Source organism: Eleutherodactylus coqui, chromosome 12 (assembly GCF_035609145.1).
Source record: "Eleutherodactylus coqui strain aEleCoq1 chromosome 12, aEleCoq1.hap1, whole genome shotgun sequence".
Lineage (NCBI taxonomy): Eukaryota > Metazoa > Chordata > Amphibia > Anura > Eleutherodactylidae > Eleutherodactylus > Eleutherodactylus coqui.
Genome location: NC_089848.1, coordinates 37,226,997 through 37,251,334, shown reverse-complemented (window position 1 = coordinate 37,251,334; position 24,338 = coordinate 37,226,997). Strand labels below are relative to the sequence as shown.

General features: G+C 50.2%; 2 protein-coding genes across 9 annotated transcripts in view; one reads left to right on the top strand and one right to left on the bottom strand.

Moving 5' to 3' along the window:
• TRIP13 (thyroid hormone receptor interactor 13) overlaps positions 1–199 on the bottom strand; it is a 44,334-nt gene extending 44,135 nt beyond the window's left edge. The window contains exon 1 of one of the 2 annotated variants that reach the window (XM_066584624.1): positions 176–199. The gene's annotated coding sequence lies outside the window, so the exon portion shown is untranslated. Of the gene's footprint in view, positions 1–132; positions 152–175 lie in introns of those variants that run through there. The other variant, XM_066584625.1, reaches the window with a different exon arrangement.
• Positions 200–259: 60 nt separating this feature from the next.
• Positions 260–24,338, top strand: part of BRD9 (bromodomain containing 9) — a 38,009-nt gene continuing 13,930 nt past the window's right edge. For 4 of the 7 annotated variants that reach the window (XM_066585224.1, XM_066585223.1, XM_066585219.1 and 1 more), the window contains exons 1-10: positions 260–401; positions 6,835–7,058; positions 9,673–9,805; positions 11,580–11,640; positions 14,887–15,031; positions 16,447–16,557; positions 18,901–19,019; positions 21,183–21,203; positions 22,758–22,890; positions 22,988–23,060. In XM_066585224.1, coding sequence (XP_066441321.1) covers positions 317–401; positions 6,835–7,058; positions 9,673–9,805; positions 11,580–11,640; positions 14,887–15,031; positions 16,447–16,557; positions 18,901–19,019; positions 21,183–21,203; positions 22,758–22,890; positions 22,988–23,060 — 1,105 coding nt within the window. In that variant the 5' untranslated portion in view covers positions 260–316. The remainder of the gene's footprint in view (positions 402–6,834; positions 7,059–9,672; positions 9,806–11,579; positions 11,641–14,886; positions 15,032–16,446; positions 16,558–18,900; positions 19,020–21,182; positions 21,204–22,757; positions 22,891–22,987; positions 23,061–24,338) is intronic. The other 3 variants (XM_066585222.1, XM_066585221.1, XM_066585220.1) reach the window with 3 other exon arrangements.

The window sequence follows — 24,338 nt, the reverse complement described above, 5'->3', positions numbered from 1 at the left end:
CCAAGACGTCTGTGAAGAGATGCGGATTGTAAGGCTCATGGGAGAATTCACAGGGCAAACCCCCAGGGAGCTGCTGCTGAGGGCGGCCGGCACCCTCTCCTCTGGGGACTCCTCACCGGCTCGCTAACTAACCCGCCTCCTGCCCCGGCGCCCGCACTCCGCAGCCCGCGCTCACCTTTGTATGTAACCGGAAGTGCCTGCGTCAGACGTCAGACGTCCCGGAAGACGCGCGGCGGCCATTTTGTCGGCGCCCTCTTCTCCCGCAGTAGCGCGGCCTCCAGCGGACGGGAGCGGCTCCCCCTCGGACGGCCCGACGATGGGGAAGAAACACAAGAAGCACCGGTCGGAGTGGAGGTCGTACGACGCCGGAGACCTGAGCTCCCCGCCGGACCAGTCTCAGTGTGAGTGCGCCCCGGGTACTTACCGCGGAGTGTCCTCGGACATCTGACGCACAATCTGCGGACAGCGCTACGCTTGCAGAGTTCTGATACGTGAAGAAGCGATGCAGAATCCGCAACAGAACCGCGCCGGCCGAGGACATGCCCGTTACTAGGCAGACTTCATGTGGATTATTGCGCAGTGCGTTCTGCCGTGTGAGTTTACCTGCAGCGCTCGTGCCCCCAGGTGTACCTGCGCCGGGGATCCACGGTTCAAGCCGCGTATAGAAAATCATGGGCGCCGCGGCCCGAATTATAGCATGCGGATCTTGTCGTCCGTAAAACAAATCGCATGCTTCATTTTGCCACGGATCCTGCAGGGACGGCTGCCATTGAAAATCGGGCGTCCGGTCTGTACGGGACTATAGGGGGGGGGGGCGTCCGGTCTGTACGGGACTATATGGGGGGGGGGGGCGTCCGGTCTGTACGGGACTATAGGGGGGGGGGGGCGTCCGGTCTGTACGGGACTATAGGGGGGGGGGGGGCGTCCGGTCTGTACGGGACTATAGGGGGGGGGGGCGTCCGGTCTGTACGGGACTATAGGGGGGGGGGGCGTCCGGTCTGTACGGGACTATAGGGGGGGGGCGTCCGGTCTGTACGGGACTATAGGGGGGGGGGCGTCCGGTCTGTACGGGACTATAGGGGGGGGGGGGGGCGTCCGGTCTGTACGGGACTATAGGGGGGGGGGGGCGTCCGGTCTGTACGGGACTATAGGGGGGGGGGGGCGTCCGGTCTGTACGGGACTATAGGGGGGGGGGCGTCCGGTCTGTACGGGACTATAGGGGGGGGGGGCGTCCGGTCTGTACGGGACTATAGGGGGGGGGGGGCGTCCGGTCTGTACGGGACTATAGGGGGGGGGGGGGGGCGTCCGGTCTGTACGGGACTATGAGGGGGGGGGGCGTCCGGTCTGTACGGGACTATGGGGGGGGGGGCGTCCGGTCTGTACGGGACTGGGGGGGGGGGGCGTCCGGTCTGTACGGGACTGGGGGGGGGGCGTCCGGTCTGTACGGGACTATGGGGGGGGGGGGGGCGTCGGGTCTGTACGGGACTATGGGGGGGGGGGCGTCGGGTCTGTACGGGACTATGGGGGGGGGGGCGTCGGGTCTGTGCGGGACTATGGGGGGGGGGGCGTCGGGTCTGTGCGGGACTATGGGGGGGGGCGTCGGGTCTGTGCGGGACTATGGGGGGGGCGTCGGGTCTGTGCGGGACTATGGGGGGGGGACGTCGGGTCTGTACGGGACTATGGGGGGGGGGGGCGTCCGGTCTGTACGGGACTATGGGGGGGGGGGCGTCCGGTCTGTACGGGACTATGGGGGGGGGGGCGTCCGGTCTGTACGGGACTATGGGGGGGGGGGCGTCCGGTCTGTACGGGACTATGGGGGGGGGGGCGTCCGGTCTGTACGGGACTATGGGGGGGGGGACGTCGGGTCTGTGCGGGACTATGGGGGGGGGGACGTCCGGTCTGTGCGGGACTATGGGGGGGGGGACGTCGGGTCTGTGCGGGACTATGGGGGGGGGGGACGTCGGGTCTGTGCGGGACTATGGGGGGGGGGCGTCGGGACTATGGGGGGGGGGGGGGCGTCGGGTCTGTGCGGGACTATGGGGGGGGACGTCGGGTCTGTGCGGGACTATGGGGGGGGACGTCGGGTCTGTGCGGGACTATGGGGGGGGACGTCGGGTCTGTGCGGGACTATGGGGGGGGGACGTCGGGTCTGTGCGGGACTATGGGGGGGGGACGTCGGGTCTGTGCGGGATTATGGGGGGGGGACGTCGGGTCTGTGCGGGACTATGGGGGGGGACGTCGGGTCTGTGCGGGACTATGGGGGGGGGATGTCGGGTCTGTGCGGGACTATGGGGGGGGGACGTCGGGTCTGTGCGGGACTATGGGGGGGGGACGTCGGGTCTGTGCGGGACTATGGGGGGGGGGGACGTCGGGTCTGTGCGGGACTATGGGGGGGGACGTCGGGTCTGTGCGGGACTATGGGGGGGGACGTCGGGTCTGTGCGGGACTATGGGGGGGGACGTCGGGTCTGTGCGGGACTATGGGGGGGACGTCGGGTCTGTGCGGGACTATGGGTGGGACGTCGGGTCTGTGCGGGGACTATGGGGGGGGACGTCGGGTCTGTTCGGGACTATGGGGGGGGACGTCGGGTCTGTGCGGGGACTATGGGGGGGGGACGTCGGGTCTGTGCGGGACTATGGGTGGGGGGGGGGGCGTCGGGGTCTGTGCGGGGACTATGGGGGGGGGGATGTCGGGTCTGTGCGGGACTATGGGGGGGGGACGTCGGGTCTGTGCGGGGACTATGGGGGGGGGGACGTCGGGTCTGTGCGGGACTATGGGGGGGGGACGTCGGGTCTGTGCGGGACTATGGGGGGGGGACGTCGGGTCCTGTGCGGGGACTATGGGGGGGGGGACGTCGGGTCCTGTGCGGGGACTATGGGGGGGGGGGACGTCGGGTCTGTGCGGGACTATGGGGGGGGGGACGTCGGGTCTGTGCGGGGACTATGGGGGGGGGGACGTCGGGTCTGTGCGGGACTATGGGGGGGGGGACGTCGGGTCTGTGCGGGACTATGGGGGGGGGGACGTCGGGTCTGTGCGGGGACTATGGGGGGGGGGGACGTCGGGTCTGTGCGGGACTATGGGGGGGGGGACGTCGGGTCTGTGCGGGGACTATGGGGGGGGGGACGTCGGGTCCTGTGCGGGACTATGGGGGGGGACGTCGGGTCTGTGCGGGACTATGGGGGGGGGACGTCGGGTCTGTGCGGGACTATGGGGGGGGGGACGTCGGGTCTGTGCGGGACTATAAGGGGGGGGGGTGTCTGTACGGGACTATAGAGGGTGCCCATTTGTGCTAGTACCGCCCCCTCTGCCAACAGCTGGCCGCGTCCTGTGGAAAACGTAGAGGGCCCCATACAATCATGTGGAGGGCCGAATACCTTCAGTGACACGTGCCGGGCCACCGGGGCTGTACATTGTGCCCCAATATTCAAGCATCGTTCCCTCCACGCAGAATACACATATGTGTAAGATAATGTACACGGCAGCGGAGGGATGAGCTCCCCCGACAGTCACAGGTGAGAGAGTGACATCCATCATAGACTGGAAGAGTTGGAAGGGACCTCCAGGGTCATCTGGTCCAACCCCCTGCTCAGTGCAGGATCACTAAATCATCCCAGACAGATGTCTGTCCAGCCTCTGAACACTTCTATTGAGGGAGAACTCCCCACCTCCTGTGGTAACCTGTTCCACTCATTGATCCCCCTCACTGTCTAATATCTAATCTGTGTCCTCCTCCCTTGCAGTTTCATCCCATTGCTTCTAGTCTTTCCTTGTACAGATGAGAATAGGGCTGATCCCTCTGCACTGTGACAGCCCTTCAGATATTTGTAGACCGCTATTAAAGGGGTTGTCTCGTTCCGAAACGGGTTTTTTTTTTCCAAAGGCCCCCCGTTTGGCGCAGGACAACCCCAAGGGATGTGTTAAAAAAATATATATATATATTAACCGAATCCCCGCTCTGCGACGACTTCTTTCTTCCTTCACCAAGATGGCCGCCGGGATCTTCACCCACGATGCACCGCGGGTCTTCTCCCATGGTGCACCGTGGGCTCTGTGCGGTCCATTGCCGATTCCAGCCTCCTGATTGGGCTGGGAATCGGCACACGTGACGGGGCGGAGCTACGAGGACCAGCTCTCCGGCACGAGCGGCCCCATTCACCAGGGAGAAGACCGCACAGCGCAAGCGCGTCTAAAAAAGCAAGAAGCCAGCGAAATTAGACGGAGCCATGGAGACGGGGACGCTAGCAACGGAGCAGGTAAGTGAATAACTTCTGTATGGCTCATATTTAATGCACGATGTATATTACAAAGTGCAATAATATGGCCATACAGAAGTGCTTACCCCCACTTGCTGCCGCGGGACAACCCCTTTAAGTCTCCTCTCAGCCTTCTCTTCTGCAAGCTGAACATTCCCAGATCCTTTAACCGTTCCTCATCGGACATGATCTGCAGACCGCTCACCATCTTGGTAACTCTTCTCTGAACTTGCTCTGTGGTTTTCAGGCCCCACTGATGAGCGGTATGGGGATGTGATTGGCACCCCAATATCGCTCTCACAGTCCTTCTGAAGGCCTGGATGTGGGGCGTTTCTGCAGGGGAACAACCTCCTATCCCTGCAGCAGGAGATGTGATCTTCCCCTATTGGGACCAGCGGCATCTTGAAATCAATGGGAGATGATCGCAATCCTCTGCCACTGCTGTGACAACAATGTCAGGGGACTCCCTGCAGTGAGGTTTTTTTGGGGGGGAGGGGGGGGGGGATGAAATATTAGCCCTACCTCGAAAATAAACCATAACTCTGAAAGCGCTGCCTCTGATTGGCTGAGCACTCTGACCAATCATTCAAGTAAGTCCTGTGTTCATCCATGCTGGTCTCTTTAAATGCTTCTCATTCCTTCCTTCCTTCAGGGATTGTTAGCGATTGTGTTGGGTAGGGGATGTCAGAAGTTTAATGGAATCGGTCTTGTTCTACGGGCACCAGCGATGAGGTTTATGGGCACGCAGTACAGCTGGCGCGGGGTTGGGGGGCGTTTTATACTTCCCCGGCTGCCAGTTCTTTTGCTGTCCTATCAGCAGTGACAGTAGAGATGAGTCCGCCCAACGCAGCGCCCGTTCTGTGCTCACAGGACCTGACTGGGCCCTGCAGCACTAGTAGTTCTGGAACCCGGGGGTGAAGATCTGGTTACATTCAACCTTTTCAGCCTTTGGGCACCCTGGGAAATTTATTTTACTGTGGTTCACCCCAATCAAAAAGGGGTTGTAGTCGGGGTGTAGCGAGGGCGTGGGGCTTATCCAACTCATGGTTTTACCTTCGATGTTCCCGGCAGCGTGTTCTGTCTTTGGTTCTTCCCTTGGAACGCCTTGCCTGTTGTTTTCAATGGGACCTTTAACCCTTTCCAATGTCTGAAGACATTCTGATTGAAGGCTGTACAGCTCTGATGTCGGAAGACGTCCGCAGGGTATTCTTACTGTATATTACTGGCCGCTCGGTTGTCGGGGGGGCCTCTCCAGCCTGTCCCATACCGCAGTACTGGCTCTAACCAGCAGATGGCGCCATTGTATAATGGCAGGAAGAGAAAGCCCCCTAGGAAACCCTGAATCCAAAATTGGATTGCAAAGGGTTAAGACATCACGTGCCGTGTGACGTACCTGCAAGTGCCATTGAAATCCTTGGGAAATACTTGCCGCTCCTCTGACACACGTGAAGCACGGACCCGAGGATCACAATCGCACAGAGGCGGTATGAGGCATCTTTGAATGAAAAAGGCCTCACATCGGTGTGAAGAACGCACTTTGGCAAGCGCAGTATTGGGCCAAGTTTGTTGGCCTGATATGGTTGCCCGTGTGAATACGGCCTTAAAGGGATATTCCACTAATATCTCGTTATTCCCTATACTTCGTTCAGTGCCCGGACCCCACTGTTGGTTATAGGTTCCCCTGTCCCACTCCAGCAGTCTCATTGAAATGCATGAAGTTGTGGACTGGCGTGCGCACGGCGGCTCTATTAATTTCCAGTTGCACATGGGGACATGGGACCCCCCGTTCTAGTCATCAGTGAGGGCCCTAGCAGTCAGGCCCCCGCTGATCAGGTAGTTAGAAGAGATCGCCCAACACCCCTTTTACACGGGACCATTCTCATTTGAACAAGCGAGTGGCGTCTCCGCTAATCCGTTCACAGTTGTTGGCGCCGTGCGGAGTGTTTACACAGGCAGATCATCGCTGAGAATCGCTCACATCTCGTTCAGCGCTCACGATCCTATGTGAACAGGTGGGAGCGTGCGGACGTGACGAGGAGCGAGCTGGAGAGGGTTTTTATGCAGGCTGAAACTGAGCGAAAAGTGCGCGATGACCGCCGTTTAGATCTGACAATTATCGCGCACGTTCGTTCCTTTGTGAATTTTGAGCACCAATTCTTAGCTGTAAATGGGCCGTAATTCACCGGTGTGTTTGGGGCGTCCTGACTCTCGGGGAGACGCAGGTTAGACATGTTGGAGTCTTCATGTAAGCGAGACATAAGCGCTGCTCTCACCGGTGACATAAATGTGCGCTCGGCTCAGGCGAACACGTGTTGCTGGCGCCAGTAGAAGGTCGGCTCGCCATTCTTCTAGTTATTTGTGACGTTGGGTACGAGGATTACTCCTTAGTAGCGCCCACAAAATTATTAGACCTCCCATGTTTAGTCTTTGATTGCTTCATACGTGACGTAGGACCCCGGAGGCAGAGCCCTGCTACTCTCCATATAGCTGTCACTGGGTGAGCGCTGCTCCAGGGGTCACATAGCTGCAGCCGCACTCAGCGGTCACTGGCCGCTCTGCTAATATATTTTTACTATTACAGATTATGTGGGTAAACCTTCAGAAAAGCCTTTGAAGTTGGTTCTTAAGGTCGGAGGAAGTGAGGTGACTGAGCTGTCCGGATCGGGACATGATTCCAGTTACTACGATGACCGGTCGGATCACGAGCAGCGCGAGCGCCATAAGGAAAAGAAGAAGAAGAAAAAAAAGAAGTCGGAGAAAGAGAAGGATAAGCACGTAGATGACGAGGAGCGGAGGCGGAGAAAGGTTAGTCACTGCGCACCTACAGCACTGCTGCTAATGGGATCTGTGGCGAGGAGCAGAGATAGAAGTGTCCTTGTCGGCCCTCGCAGCCAATCACAGGGCAGCTTTCATGTTACTACAGCACTATAGGGCATGGAAGCTGTGCAGTGATTGGTGTAGACAGTTGATGAATCTCCCCCGGCGCCCACTGTCTACTGCGCCTGGATGCTACTTGTTAGCTCACGATTGTCCTGGTTTATGTTGGTGCTGGTGACCAGCACAGCGGAGCTGTGCGGCTCCGCGCCCTTGGCGGTGCGTGCGGCCCCACTCACCAATCTGGCTGATGTATCGCATGTGTCTGTACTGTGATCTCGTTAGAGACAGCGGCACATTACAGCGCCGGCGATTTGTTGCTTTGGAGCGGACATCTCTCACACAGTATTAGCCACATGGCTGGTGGCTACTGACCGCGTCCTCCTCTTATGCATATAACCCTGGAGACGTCCCAGGAGCCAATGTAATTCACACCGCTCCACTGACAGAAGCAGACACCTCTGGCTCTAAAGACGGGAACACGAAAACAAACAAATGATTGCACAGAAATAGTAAGTGCTGAAAACTCCATAAACTTGTATTGTAACCAAACCGTCCCACAAGGAGACCCCCACACCGCCGGTGCAAACAGGAAATGTAGACATGGCAGAATTAGCTACTCCAACCCTCCGAAGGGGCTGATCATTACCAATCTGCAGTCCCCAACTAGTGGTGCTGAAAGCTACAGCAGAAGCTCTCGCTGCCACATGGGTGCAAAAGAACGTTCCCCTTTCTTCAGCAGTGCTGAGACCGCAGCCCATTCATTTAATGGGAGACTCCCAGCCGAGAATAGAACATGTAACGCTTTCAAAACGCAGCGTTGGAAATGCTGCGTTTTAAGCCTTGTGTGAGCAGCCTTATTGAAATGAATGGCGCATTGTACAGCGTTTAGCGCAGAGCAAAACGCTATACGAAAACGCCTGTGTGAGGGGGGCCTAAGGGGGTCGGACTCAGTATTGGACTAGCAGTTCCTAGGTGCTCACCCTCCCTATGAGCTTACCAAAGGGGAATTTGCCGTTCCTTGCTGGGTCAGGCCAGGCCTGATTATACTCCTGTTCTGTAATACTCTAAATACATTGCTAAATACAGCCGCTACAGGGTGCAAACTGGAGGTTGGTTACTGTTTCCATTGAGTTTGGGTGGTTCTACATCTGCAATGGAACCTCCCCTGCGTTAGAGCGCCCTCTTGTTACAGTCCTGGGTATAATAGATGATGGGAGAGATCTCTGTACTCACCCCTGATATATACACATAGTTATTAGAGCGCCCCCTTGTTACAGTCCAAGGTATAATAGATGGTGGTAGAGATCTCTGTACTGACGTCTGATATATTATACACAGTTATTAGAGCGCCCCCTTGTTACAGTCCGGGGTATAATAGATGATGGGAGAGATCTCTGTATTGTCCCCTAATTATACGTAGTTATTAGAGCACCCCCTTGTTACAGTCCTGGGTATAATAGATGATGGGAGAGATCTCTGTACTGACCTCTGATATATTATACACAGTTATTAGAGCGCCCCCTTGTTACAGTCCGGGGTATAATAGATGATGGGAGAGATCTCTGTACTGACCCCTGATATATTATACATAGTTATTAGAGCGCCCCCTTGTTACAGTCCTGGGTATAATAGATGATGGGAGAGATCTCTGTACTGTCCCCTAATATATCTATACATAGTTATTAGAGCACCCCCTTGTTACAGTCCTGGGTATAATAGATGATGGGAGAGATCTCTGTACTAACCCCTGATATATTATACATAGTTATTAGAGCGCCCTCTTGTTACAGTCCGGGGTATAATAGATTATGGGAGAGATCTCTGTACTGACCTCTGATATATCTATATATAGTTATTAGAGCGCCCCCTTGTTACAGTCCTGGGTATAATAGATGATGGAGAGATCTCTGTACTGACCCCTGATATATCTATACATAGTTATTAGAGCGCCTCCTTGTTACAGTCCTGGGTATAATAGATGGTGGGAGAGATCTCTGTACTGACCTGATATATCTATACATAGTTATTAGAGTGCCCCTTTGTTACAGTCCTGGGTATAATAGATGATGGCAGAGATCTCTGTACTGACCCCTAATATATCTATATATAGTTATTAGAGCGCCCCCTTGTTACAGCCCGGGGTGTAATAGATGATGGGAGAGATCTCTGTACTGACCCCTGATATATCTATATATAGTTATTAGAGCGCCCCCTTGTTACAGTCCTGGTATAATAGATGATGGGAGAGATCTCTGTACTGACCTGATATATCTATATATAGTTATTAGAGCGCCCCCTTGTTACAGTCCTGGGTATAATAGATGGTGGTAAAGAGCTTCTTGAGTTTTATGCACTTTTTAATAATTTTAGAAGAACTATAATAAACCGCCGTCCTGCAGTAATAATAGTGACTTCAGGTTTGCTTATGTTGCGGTACAGGTGAGCGAGGGTCTGTGCTGCCGCAGCTTTGGAGATCCCATCGTTCGTATGTAGTTATTATGGTTTTGTTTATTTTGAAAACTCCGTTTTGTTTTTCTCTTAGGAGGAGAAAAAGCGGAAGCGTGAGAAGGAGCAGTGCGACTCCGATGAGGAGGCCGAGTACTTTGAACCGGAGAAAAAAGTGGAAGTTGAAACCCCCACCGACCGTCCGGTCAGAGCGTGCAGAACGCATCCAGGTCAGGCCAGTCCTGCTGATTGTAGTGAATGCTCCTTCACTCCTTAACGCTGCGGGGCGTACAGTCACTTCCTGGGTCTGGGGGATTTATATGGAGGGGGATCGCGAGCCGATCCTACTGCATACAATGTGGGCGTCTGCTCTTCCCCACAGTTCACACCCACCGAAAACAGACGCAGTCAATGCTGAACTGATCGTGGCCGTTTACCCTTTAAATGCCACCGTCAATTCTGACAGCGGCTGATAAATGACCCGATGCCATGTCCTTAAGTAATTAAAGGGGTTGTCTGCTTTAATGGGGAAAAAACAAATATGGGGCAGTGATTATAGGTACCTTAGCAATGACCTTTTATCTTTAGTGCAGTCTGACCCCCATTGTATCGCAGGGTCATGTGCGCCAAAGAGTGTGGGGATCAGTGTTTGTGTCGGGACGTCTCTGCCAATTCTGTCTTCTTCCCAACTGCGCTCTTCAGTATGGCGCCCCTCACACAGGAGATTGCCAAAATGCTGCATTTACTGTATTTTCAGCAGCGCTGGCATGCGTTTTGGCTGTGTTTTCAGCACATCTGAAGACGTAGCCAAGAAAGATGGAAATGCCACAACTGAGCCAACTGGCACAGCAACCTGCGTTTAACGCTGTACAGACTTGTGCCGCGCTGCAGCAGTGCTGAAAACGTAGCCCATTCATTTCAATGGGAGACACATGGCTGGAAACGACCAAGAACAGAACTGCAACGCTTTCAAAGCGCAGCATTGGTAACCCTGCATTTAAAGCCTTGTGTGAGCCGCCCCATTGAAATGAATAGGAGCCTTGTAGAGCGTTAAACGCCTGTGTGAGAGAGGCATTAGACGGTACGTGACCGCTGACGGCAGTTTGTCTGTACTGCTGTCTCATCCCTTTGGAGTGGTAGGGCGGGCAGGTGAGAAGATCACATGATCAGCAGGCAGACATTGAGGTGCCATGCAGTCTTGGCATCATATAATAATCTTTATTTGTATATTCTGCAGCGCTTACATAGACAGGGGGGATACAGAAAGACAAAAGTACAAACATTACAGAATCACGGTTACATAGAAATCAGTTGGTGAAAACAGCAGGGGTGAGGGTCCTGCTCCAACGAGCTTACATACTACAAGTAATGGGGTGATACAGAAGGTAAAGGGCTGGAGATGTGCACAGTATGGCGGGCTGGAGATGTGCCCGGTATGGCGAGGTGGAGAGTGAGGGATGCTATACACATGGTCAGACATAAGCCGTGTGACGGCAGAAACAGTATGACTGCAGGAGCGGTTTATGATGGCTAGCAGGGATTGCAGTCAGTAGGTCAGGTCAGTAGTATCACATGACCCTGGGTTACAATGTGGGACAGAGGCTGCACTTGAAGGGGTTTCCCAGCGCAAATACAATTGATGATCTATCCTCAGGCTATGTCATACTTGACCTGCAGGAGTCTGCTGCTCAAGAACCTGGCTGATCAGCTAAGCAAGCTCATGTTGGCAGGGTGGGTATACACCGGTCGGCGCGGAAGCTGCTGCTACCACCCCTGCGTAGTGGCCAGTGCTTGTAACTGCAGGCTGGGGCCTCATGGATTTGAATGATGATAGCACCTGCAGTTACAAGCACCACCACTACACGGGGTACACAGGTCATCAATAGTATTTGTGCCTGGAAAACCCCGTTAAGTCCTACGGTGCTGTGCAGTCACTGCTAAATGCCAACGACTTTAATTAAACAGCCCCTTTTCCGATGATAAGGATGTTGTTCTGTCTTGCAGCAGAAAATGAGAGTACCCCAATCCAGCAGCTTCTGGAATATTTCCTCCGCCAGCTCCAGCGGTAAGATCATGGGGTGGGAGGGAGCGTTGAACTGGTTTGTGCCGAGCCTCCGTTGGGAATTCTATGGGGGTTTCATTCACTTGTGGCAAGAATAGTTGATTGATCATAACAAGCAGAAGCAACGGTGGTGATGTGAACAGAACTTAAGACGGAGTTCACATCAGTGTTGGACTGCTTTCACACCAGCGATATAAAAGTTGTCCCCTGAGATTCCCGGGCGCAGATCTCACCGGACAGCACTTGGACATCCCATCCGTGTGCTGAATGCCGCATGTTGACAAAGATAATACCGGCTGCAAGGTTTTTTTTGCTCAGACTATCAGTCGTAGCTTAAAAAGCAAAAGAAAACAAGCCTGTGCGCACAATCCAATGACTGGGTCCTATGTCTTATTTTTCGGTCGTTGTCCCGTCCATCGTTTTTTCCCCACTTGAAGTAGTGCAGCATGCTGACAATTTCGTTCCAGATCTGCGCTGGAGGCTCTGAGCAGAGCGTTCATTGTAGGTGTGACCAAGGCCTTAGAGAGAACATGTACGTCTTTTTTTTGTGTACGCAGGAGCGATACAATAAGGGCTCCCACCCACTGGCGATATTTTCTTTCTTGCGCTGCGAGAGCACGAGAAAAATCTCGCATCGCAGTGCAAGAAAGAGGCCGGTATAGAACCAGCATATCACAAGTGGTTTCAATTGGGCTAGCGACAGCAGCGCTAGCCCCATTGAAAGCATAGGGAGAATGCCGCGGACTTCTGCCACAGCTGTGACAGCTGTGGCAGGAGCTTCCCTCATCCCTGCGGGGACCAAGGGGATGAAGGAATCCTCTGCCACAGCTGTCACAGCTGTGGAAGAAGTCCGCGGCATGCTATTCTATTGCTTTCAATGGGATCGGCACTGCTGCCGATCCCATTGAAATCAATGGCTTCAGCCAAGCCCCGCAGAATGATTATCGGGGAAGAGCTTGAAATATAAGCCCTTCCCCGATAATCATCAATAAGTGTGTTTTAAAAAAAATTTTTTTTTTTAATTATTACTCACCTCTCCTGCTGTCAGCCGCGTCCTCCTGCTGGCTCCCTGGCACTGCTATTAAGCTCTTTCAGCAGTGCCGATCCCATTGAAAGCAATGGGCTAGAATGCCGGGGACTTCTGCCACAGCTGTCACAGATGTGGCAGAGGATTTCTTCATCCCCGTGGTCCCTGCGGGGATGAAGGAAACTCCTGCCACAGCTGTGGCAGAAGTCCCCGGCATTCTCAATCTCTTTTCAACGGGGCTAGCGCTGCTGTCACTGGCCCCATTGAAAAGACTGGCGATATGTTGGCGTGATGCCGATATCCTGTCATGCGCTTTTTTTCCTTTTTTTTTTTTCCTCGCACTGCGATGCGAGACTTTAACTTTAGAATAGCATCGCAGTGGAGAAAATATCGCCAGTGGGTGGGAGCCCTAAGGCCTCCCTCCCACAGGGCGTTTTGTACAGCGTTTAGCGCTGTCTTTTCAGCCCAGCGCTAAACGCTGTACAAGACTCCCATTCATTTCAATGGGGCTGCTCACACAGGGCTGAAAACGCAGCGCCTTGCAACGCTGCGCTTTAACAGTGATGCATGTTCTGTTTTGGGGCGTTTTCAGCCCTGCGTCGCCCATTGAAATGAATGGGCAGCGGTTTCAGCACTGCTAAAAACGCAGCAACACTTGGTGCCGCGTTTTTGGCGGCTTTAACCGCTTGCCGATTATTGGGGTGAGGGCTTGCAATAGAAGCCCTACCCCGAAAATCAGTCCCAGCTAGGCTAGAGGAAAGTAATACTCACCTAGCCGCTGCAGTCCGGGTCGCGGCCGCTGGTCTCTGCCGCTGATCCGGGCTTCTCCAACACTCCCAAGTCTATTGCCGTAGGCCAGGTTTGAGAACCCCACCTCCAGCAATAGAGTGCTGTGATTGGGCATCGAGCGCGCCGACAACCAATCGCAGTCCTTCATTGACTGTCTCAGCCAATCAACACCGGCAAGCTCTGATTGGCGGAGCTAGTCAATGAAGGGCTGTAATTGGGCATCGAGCCAGCGGCGACAACCAATCACAGCACTCTATTGCTGGAGGCGGGGTTCTCAAACCTGGCCTACGGCAATAGACTTGGGAGTGCAGAGGAAGCCTGGACCAGCGGCCGCAACCCGGACCGCAGCGGCTAGGTGAGTATTACTCTTTTTTTTTTTTTTTTTTTCTTGGCTGCGTTTTGGCATAAAGTATGCCAGCGCTGCTGAAACCGGGCGAAATCTGCAGAAAACGCAGCGTTGAAAAACGCTGCGTTTCTGTAATCGCCCTGTGTGAGGGAGGCCTTAGCGTAAACTATCGGGACTGCTGTCTGTGCCTGCCAGAACACTTATAATGATTGGCTGTGCTGGCCGTGGGATGGCCCCGGGGTGGGGGGGCTGGCTGTGGGACGGCCCCGGCACTGCTTCTTTTTGAACTGTGAAATCTGTTTCACTTTAAGTCCGCTCTCACAGCTGTATGGTATAAAACGAAGCGTTATGTCTGCCCTTGACAGTGCATCTCACGCACGCCGTCATCCTGTATCGGCTGCCTGTTTTTTTTTTTCCCAAGCTTTCCCCTCCTCTTTCCTAGCAACATGCGTATAAAACGCCGTACATGAGCAATGTGATTGTGTATCTACAGCGTCTTCATACGCACCTCTAGAGAACAGTAGGGCTCTAGCATGCATAATATGTGGTAAAATAGACCGTGCTGCGCTCTCTTTGTAAAATAGACCGTGCGGCGCTCTCGTTGTAAAATAGACCGTGCGGCGCTCTCGTTGTAAAATAGACCGTGCGGCGCTCTCGTTGTAAAATAGACCGTGCGGCGCTCTCGTTGTAAAATAGACCGTGCGGCGCTCTCGTTGTAAAATAGACCGCGCGGCGCTCTCGTTGTAAAATAGACCGCGCGGCGCTCTCGTTGTAAAATAGACCGCGCGGCGCTCTCGTTGTAAAATAGACCGCGCGGCGCTCTCGTTGTAAAATAGACCGCGCGGCGCTCTCGTTGTAAAATAGACCGTGCTGCGCTCTCTTTGTAAAATAGACCGTGCGGCGCTCTCTTTACGCGCGTATAATACACAGTGAATATGCACAAGCGTGAATGGATCAATATCATCGTACGGTCAGTGAGTCCGTTCACCGCGTGTTATGCGCACGACATCACAATTACATCCCGCTTGCGTGTGCCGCCTTGGTGGGTTCTGGGTATTGCTGACGGTCCTGCTTTTCTGCCTTTCAGGAAGGACCCTCACGGGTTCTTTGCTTTTCCGGTCACGGATCAGATTGCCCCCGGTTACTTCATGATCATAAAGCATCCCATGGACTTCAGTACCATGAAAGACAAAATAGCTGCAAATGAATACAAATCCATCACAGAATTTAAGGTATATGCGCCAGCGGTCACTGATATGTGTACATTTAATATTGCTCATATATCGGCCAGTGTAACAAGACATGGGTACCTCTAAAACCATAGAACTGCATTATATAAGGAGAGTTAATGTTCGCATGGAGAATTTTCATGAAGTCAAGTTTATTCAGAGGAACCGAGGAATAAAATATGTATACATATAGAGAAGCGTTAGATTCTCCTCAGACTGCATGTACCAATGTCCCTCTGCAGAATGTGCCACCCCTCCCACTCTCCTCACTTTAGACCCTTAAGGTAACGCTCCTTTTATTCAAACTTACCCCTAAACTGGAGGTTGCTGTCCCTTCTTAGCCTTAAATACTCCATCCCTGCAGTCCATGGCCACTTCCCTTATGTACTTTACAGCCTTTCGGTATATACAGAGGTCTGTTATATTCTCCTCAGTATATACACACAGAGGTCAGTTAGATTGTAGTGCCAGATTTCACGCTTGTATGACACCAGGAAGTTACAAAATATATGGGTGCAATTACTTTTGTGATTAGCATTGAATAATCAAGTTGTGACTCCTTTACTTTTCCTATTTAGGACCTAAAGAATGGTCATGCCAAATGTGATGTTTGTACGACATCGGGGAGTTAGAGAATTAGTGGCGAGTCACTCAGTCGGTCAGTGAGTGAGTCAGTCAGTGAGGGCTTTCCCATTTATTTATATATAATATACCCTGCTATGTGGGATATTCTCAGGCCCCATGCCAGAGCCTATCTGCATTGTGGTTTATGGGAGGAGGGAAATGCTGCAGGAATCCGCTCACAACGCCTAATGGTAAACTCCTTCATAATCCTCGTGTAGGGAGTAGAACAGGTTAGTAAAGAAGCACAATGACTGACGGTGGATACATCTTCATACTTGTCTGGTTGCCCCATAATGATACATCCATAAATTGTATTAAGCCATTGCTTTACGTAAAACTCTGTTTTTGTTTTTTCTTAAATCATAACTCCCTATTCTTTCAGCTTGTTTAACACAAAAAAGTAATGATTTAAAATGAACAATTGTCATTATCCTCAAAAAAAGAGATTTTAATTTCAGGCCGTGTTGTCAGCCGTAACGTCAGGGCTGTGAGGATCCGTCTGGGTCATGTGATGGCTGCAGAAACAAGGAATTCAGACAATCTTTTGGAAGTGAAATGACCTTGTGTTCAGTAAGGCAGCCTGACCTGCTGAAGCTGTAATACCCTTAGAGGGGTTCCTTAAATGGTTGTCCCTGTAGGACGGGGAGTCTCCGGTTGGTGCGCCCACGCCGCTCGCAGAATGATGCCGGGAGAAAGTGCTCATTGCTTTCCAAAACTAAGTTTGTCTGTCAGGCAGCAGCGACCCCGACCGCTCTCTGCCAGCGACCTTACTGGTGATATTACTGTGTTCACAGGCCGACTTTAAGCTGATGTGTGATAATGCCATGACCTACAACCGCCCCGAGACGGTCTACTATAAGTTGGCCAAGAAGCTGCTGCACACGGGCTTCAAGATGATGAGTAAGGTAAGAGTTTACGCTAATCCAAAGCATCGGCATATTTCTGATTTTCTTTCTCTTTTTCTCATTCTTCATTCGGTTAGTTTGTCATTAGCAAATTTAGGAAGCAATAAAGAACACATTTTTATCAGTTATATTGAAGCATTTTCTTAAAGGGATTGTGTCGTCCGAGAACCACCGATTGGATAAAGCACTTTCATGTTAAACATTTGTGTTAACAACTTTTGAACTATTCTTAGTTTTCTTCTCATTTTCGATGTCCCGCTTCTATATTCAAAGACCTCCTAAAATTCTCCAGTTACACGAACCACTGAGCTGAATAGTCTGATACTTCCTATTCTCTAGAGTGCCAATAGGGGGCGGCAAAGTACCTCCACAGCACCACATAGTGGAAAGTCGCATCCCTGTCAGTGAACAGTTGGCTTTTCAACAGGCGTTGTCAACATGGGTAAAGGGCCGTTTACACGGGCCGATTATCGCACAAGATTCATTTTAATGAACGTAAAGCCATCGTTTACTGTTCACTTATTTTTCGTTTTTCGATCACTTTCACTAGCATAAAATCATCGCTGGACCGCTGGCTTATCCCTGTGTGTAAAGTGCGAGAAGTCAGCGGTGATCTGCCTGTCAGAACGCCAACAACCAGCAGTGACATCACCCGCTCCTGCAGTGGTTTAGCCGCAGTCGTCCCGTGTAAAAGATGCACAAGGGTATAAGCCAGACTAGAGTCGTCTCGGAAGATGGACGCCATAACTGTTTTATCCTTGGTCATGTTGCCAAGGCCTATTGAAGGCCAGCTTATAGGGATATCGCCTTCTAGGTCATGCTCTGGAGGTACTTTCATCCTCTATTTTGCATACCTTTTTCAAAGGGAGGATTTCCATGACCTATATGACCCCCCCCCCCCCCCCCCCCCCATGCCAAACTGGAGCTCTCCTCAAGCACAAACTTTATTCAGTATTGAGAACTTTTCAGCGGTCATGTATGTAGAGGGAGATGACCTAGGATTCACCATTCAAATAGAAGATCCTCACGGGTTATCTGCTCCCCCTCCCTGCCCAGTGACCTCCCATGCCCACAAAACTCTCCAATAGAAGTCAAAGGGTCCGCTCCTGCCTATTGTGTGGCCCATGAAGATGCTGTAAAGCATATCTCTGCAGCTCGCAGAAGATGGCAGCCCCTTTAGTCACGTAGAGACAATAGAATAGAAAAACAGATTAGAAGAGTGGAATAAGTTTAACTATTTGGTTTTATTTAGTTCAAGAAAAAAAAATGTTGCTGTATGAAGCCGACCACTCCGTACGTCGCACAGCGGCCGGGCTGATACCGCAGGCCGAGTCCTATTGAAGTCCATGGGGAAACGACGATCCATCAAGAACACTTGGGTTTAACTGTCTTTAAGGTCCCTTTTACATGGGACAACTGTCCAGGGATGGTCACTCCTGTGCTTTCTCACATCGGGTAGGGGATCGTCCCGGACCACCCGCCTCCAATCACAGTAAACAGGCGATCCTTCGTAGATGAATGACTGCCTGTTTATATGAAACTGCAGACCAATGACTATTTCTGGGTCTGCTTGAAAGATCAGCTCAGTGGTTTTATCGCTGATCGTTCTTTTACTGCACCCACTCACACCTAACGATTATTCTGTAAATCGCTTGATCTAACGAGCAGTTTGCATGATGACTGTGCGGTATAAACGGCCTTAAGGAAGGCGGATTCCAAGAGCAAACCACCCAAACACATAGTCGTCTTGTCCTCTCAGTGTACACTACAGATGGTCATGTGGCGGCCAGCCGCTGTTACTCTTGCATCATACGGTATTCCTGGACGGCACATGCCTGTTTTATGATGGAGGTACACTGACAAGTATGACATTCGGGCCAGGAACGTATTTCTGAAGCCTGCCTACCGCTTTCCCCAACACGTAATCGCTGCGAGATTCCTTTTATCAGTGTCCCAACACTTTTTGTGTCTAAGCAATGTTAGGTCCGACAGCCTTCCTTTTTCTCCAATATATATATATATATATATTTTCCTATTTCCGTATTTCTGTTTCGCATGTGCGGCTTACCTCTTAGTTTGCGCTTTTCATTTGGAAGCATTGAGTTGGTCTGCCTGCCATGTTAGTGTTAATGGTCATGACACAATCATGCTACATGGACATTGAAGAGTAACATTTAGGACTTGAGGTCCCACCATCTCCATCCCATCCATTCATCCATCATAGCACCTCTTGCTATGAAGGGAAGTGTAAAGCTCCTGCTGCTCTGTCCTTTTTGATTCTAGGAACGGCTTTTAGCTTTGAAGCGCAGTATGTCGTTTATGCAGGACATGGATTTTTCTCAGCAGGCTGCTATATTGGGGGATGAAGACACCACAGTGGAAGAACCTGTACCAGAAGTTGCTCTTCCAGCTCCTGTAGAAATTACAAAGAAATCTAAAAAGCCAAGCAAGGAAGTGATTAGGTAAAATATCACTAGTCTCCTGTCTTTGGATAATTACATGTATTTACGTCTAATCAAAAATCTCTTCTGTAATACTGTAGATTGCATCATTTCTTTTCTTGCTGTTTTCACTTATTTACCAGTTTGTTGCTATTTTATTTTGCTATGTGCTTCAAGACCTCATAGAATAGTAGAGTTGGTAAGGTCTTCCGGGTTCATCGGGTCCAACCCCCTGCTCAAGGCAGGATCACTAAATCATCCCAGACTGATATTTGGCCAGCCTTTGTTTGAACACTTTGATTGTAGGAGAACTCCCCACCTCCCGTGGCAGCCTGTTCCACTCATTGATCCCCCTCACTGTCTAATATCTAATCTGTGTTTCCTCCCTTTCAGTTTCATCCCATTGCTTCTAGTCTTTCCTTGTGCAGATGAGAATAGGGCTGATCCCTCTGCACTGTGATAGCCCTTCAGATATTTGTAGACCGCTATTAAGTCTCCTCTCAGCGTTCTTTTTTGCAAGCTAAACATTCCCAGATCCTTTAACCGTTTAAGCTACTCTATGCTTCACTTAATAGATTCCAGAATTGTATTTGCCTTGTTTGCTGCTGCATCACATTGTTGACTCATGTTCAGTCTGTGATGTATTAGTATACTCAAGTCTTTCACATGTGCTGCTGCTTAGCCCAATTCCTCCCATTCTGTATGTGTTTTTTTTTCATTTTTCTTGTCCAGATGTAGGACTGTGCATTTCTCCTTGTTAAATACCATTCTGTTAGTCGCCGCCCGCTGTTCAAGTTTTTCTAAATCTTTTTGAATACTCCTTTTTTTTCTAGTGTTAGCTATCCCCCCTAGCTTTTGTTATCAACAAATTGTTACAAATTCCCTCCCTCAATTCCCTCCCCCAGATCATTAATAAAAATGTTGACCAACACTGGGCCCAGGACAGAGCCTTGTGGTTCCCCACTTGATACATTCTTCCACTTGGATGTGCAGCCATTTATGACCACTCTTTGAGTTCGATTACTCAGCCAGTTCTGAATCCACCTAACAGTTGCCTTGTCAATCCCATATTTGGTCATTTTTTTCAGTAAGTATGGTATGAGATACTTTGTCACATGCTTTACTAAAGTCAAGATATACTTTATCTACTGCATTTCCCTGATAACCCAGTCGGTGATTCTGTCATAGAAGGAAATTAGAATCATCTGGCATGACTTGTTTGTTACAAACCCATGCTGGCTCTGGTTAATTACTCCATTTTTATCCAAAAGTACTTGCATACATGTTGTTTAATAATTTGTTTAATAAGATCTTTCCCGGTATAGAAGTCAGGCTCACAAGCCTGTAGTTTCCAGGATCCACCTTCTTCCCTTTTTTGAAGATAGGGACATTTGCCCTTCTCCAATTTTCTGGGAATTCTCTTGTTCTCCAGGAATTTTCAAAGTTTGTCATTCCCCGTAGGTAATGACTCGCATATTACTTTTGAGCCTCTGGCAGTGGGGTCACTTTAAATGGAATGTGCCATCAGAAAACGACCTAAATGATCAAGTTTTTATGTATAAGCATATTTTATTAAGAATTTTTGGTGTGGTGTTTTTTTTTTTTTAAATTTTCAATGTCACACTATATCGTAAGAAAAATTCTGCTGTTTTCACTAACTGCTAAACTTAATAATATTCTGAGGTTTCGTGTTCAGCAGTCATCTCCTTATCAACGGCAGGATTACAATGAAGATTACACCCATATGACACAAGGTCCAGGGTTCATAACTCGCATATTATCTACTTCCTCCCCATGCATGTTGACCCATGTTCTAGGCATACTATGTGACGTGTGCAGATCTCCCATAGAGCTTATTGAGTCCTCTCCTGTCTATTGTGTCTATGGCTCATGAGTTGTGCTGTAGAGCAAGTCTGTAAATGCTGTAAAGTGCAGCTCAGACAAGATGGCCGCCCCCAAGGTCATGTACAGAGAATGGATAAATGTAGAAACAAAGTGAAAACTAATTGTAAATTGGGATGTTTCACACTATCTGGCTTTCATTGCTACAGAAATTGCAGGTTTTACATTCACTTAAGTTTTTTGTTATTTTTTTCTTCTACGTAAATAAGTCCCCAATTCTGCATTGATTTCCATTCTATATGTTAAGATATTTGACATTTTGTTTTTTCCCTACTTTTGCAGGGTCATTGAAGATGATCAGAGGTAGGCACTTCATTAGTTAAATATGTGCTGTATGAGGCCGCCTGTCCACGGGCCGTGTTGGCTTCTGTTCCCACCTCTCGTCCGATATCCCAGGAGTATCCCCTCCTAGAGAGACTCCTTGTAGCCGCACTCTGCGCTGGCTAAGATGAGCTCTGCAATCTGGGGCTTCTGTAGACTTAGGATGTCTTAAAGGGGTCTTTAGAATTGAGGATTCTAGATACAACCCTTTAAGATTCCTTGGGGTAAGGTTGTATCAGCAATACCTTTTCCTGAATTTCCCATATATTGCTGTGACTCCCGATATTGTACGGAAAAGTAAGTGAATTTAGTTGCCAAGTACTTGGGTCCAGCTTCCAAAGGGGGGGGGAGGAAGGAAAAAGCTGAGATACGTTGTACATTTTAATTGCAATTTCCAGATAGGAATGCTTGATTATTAAACCACAGGGGAGGAGATCGTGGTGGGGCCAAGTATAAGCCGTAGCACCGAGTGAGGTTATGCTTACAGATATTGGGGGTGTAAACCATACTGAAAATCTGGAACAATTTCCAGTACTAGACGTGTGGATGGGGTGTTCTAAGCCTGACCCACATACATGTAATGGAAATGCATCAGTGAGGAAGCGGGTTCTTCATATCCGCACCAATCCTCACAATATCCGTGACCTCCCCTGTGAAGCATCCAGTTCTGTAGCTCGTCCCCTCCTTACTTCTGGCCTTCCGGTCACATGACCAGCACTCTGACTCTGTTGTCCTGCAGTTAATGGGGCATCTTTGTTAACTACCACAAAGAAAAAGGAGTACAAGATGAAAGCTGCATTGTGATTGGTTGTTATGGGCAAGAAGACAGTTTTGTGGTGTTTTCTTTCTTGGTTGACCTAAAGCTCACCCTTTAACAGCAGGACCCAGAGTGTTGTCAGAGTGCTGGTCATGTGACCCAGGGGAACCGTGCAGAATACACCGGCTGCAGGGCTGGATTCTTCACAGCGGAGCTTGGTGATACTGGGATGGGTTTCTGCAAAATGTAAAAAAAAACAACCTGGAGAGCTTCTTTAAGGAAAAGCAGCGGATTTCACACTTTTGCAATATATAAGGAGAAGTCTACAATAAAACATCCACTAGGATTCTGTCATTTTGAAGTTTTCTTTAAGGCTGACCTTTGTTTTCTGTACTCCTATGGAAGATGCACTTCAAAAGTCCTTCATGCAAATACAGATTTCTCACTTTCCAGTCGTTTCTTTACTGTTGTGTTTCTTACATCTTGTCGCACTTGCATTATTTCTGGTGTTTTTATACAGTCCATACAGAAACCTATGTAGAAAAAAAATGTTAGAAAAACGCAATGCCGAGAGCGTGCGCCCTTTTGACAAAAATGCCATTGAAGCAAAAATGCATTTTTTTTTTGTAGACTTTTTTTTTTAAATTTATTAAATTTTTTCTTCTAGACTATAACGTGACCCCTGACTGCGGGGTGTTGCTTTTTTCCCTAAAACATGTTTGAATGTTGTCTGTATGAGCGGTCTCCAGGTCTGATGCCCATTTATTTCTATTCTTTAGCTGTATTTTTGAGCCAGAAGGCAATGCATGCAGTTTAACGGACAGCACTGCGGAAGAACACGTCCTGGCGCTCGTAGAACACGCCGCAGATGAAGCCAGAGACAAGGTCAACAGATACTTTCCAAATTGCAAGGTATATCCCTTAATCCATATGGGAAGTGGTGTTTCTGATTGTCTTTAGTAGGTGACATAAGTGTCCGGTTCTATCACGGTTACTGTGTTTGCTTCAGATCGGCTACCTAAAGAAGACCGTGGATGGCAGTTTAATCTACACCGTAGTGAACGCCGACCCGGAGGCAGAGGGTAAGCTATTGGTTCTACTGTATGATGTGGAAGCGACTGCCGTTCCCTCTACGTCCCGGTGGCCGGGATTGCTGCCGTACCGGTGAGGGATGGACCGAAGTCCCATAGTCTTACATCACTTTACAGGGTGGGCTACCACTGTTATATAATGTATCCATTATGCCGCCTCTTGTAGTAGTTACTCTAATTACCCTGATGTCCTCCATGTTTCTGTTGGCGGAGCATGTCATGGATAACTCAACCAAGTCTCGATGAGGGGAGAATCCTGTCTTCTAATAGAATGTAATATTCTTCCATCTTGTCTTAGGAGATGCTGGATTATTTCCCCTCCATAAAGTTCTAATCCTCCAGTATGTGATCTCATTATTCCTGTTGTAGGACGCCCCGTCCACAGGATGTGGAAATGTCTCTACTAGTAGGCAACTAAATGCCGCGGCTCCACCTGGCACACTGGTGACCCGTCACATTCTTGTACCTTTATGTCCTCTGGCGGCGAGGCGTTCTACGTCCCTGTGCGTCTAATCGCCTTCGGTTTAGATGTATCAACTGATTTTTTTTTTTTCCCGGTCCCCTAAGGATACAGCGGCTGACATGTGGGTCTTGTACAAGCCTTTTAAGTGTGTGATCCTCACAACCATCCTCCTGCAGCAATCCCTTGAGCGTTGTTTGTCCGGCTCTTGCCCCAGTTTTACTTCTGTTTGCCTTGAAGTCCTTGCACAGCATGTCCCTTTCCGACTTGCCTCTCATCCAACCTTCCCTTCATCTACCATCACTTTCTGAACTTCAGCTGCAGTCTAGTTTCTGACCCGCCAGGCTATTGAAGCTGCATTAAGCAAAGTCTCCACTAGGGGTCATAACCTCTCGGCTCTTCTTTCTGGATCTGTCCTCCATCTGCGGCACAGAATGGTGATATATGGGTTAGTTTCTCCTGTCCGCCCCTGGTACCTGTACAGGTTCAGAAAACAGTTTCTTAATAGTTTGAACTTAAGACTCAAAAGTAACAGGGGCGCTTAGGATGGGTCCACTGATGGTTTCATCTTCACCTAGGCTCAAGTGTTTTTCGGTCTTCTGCAATTTCTGAGGGATCTTGTGCCTGTGGTTAAAAATACAGATAATTGCATCAATATATGAGCGACTATAATGGGACACGTTATTTAAAAGACTTCTCGAGGTTGATGTAGCTGCTGCTGTACCTGTAATGTGGTGGGTTCTCGTGCGTGTCATCAGATGCAGCGTTTTCCGTGGCGACCACGTCCGTGTCTGCAGATCATTAGTCGT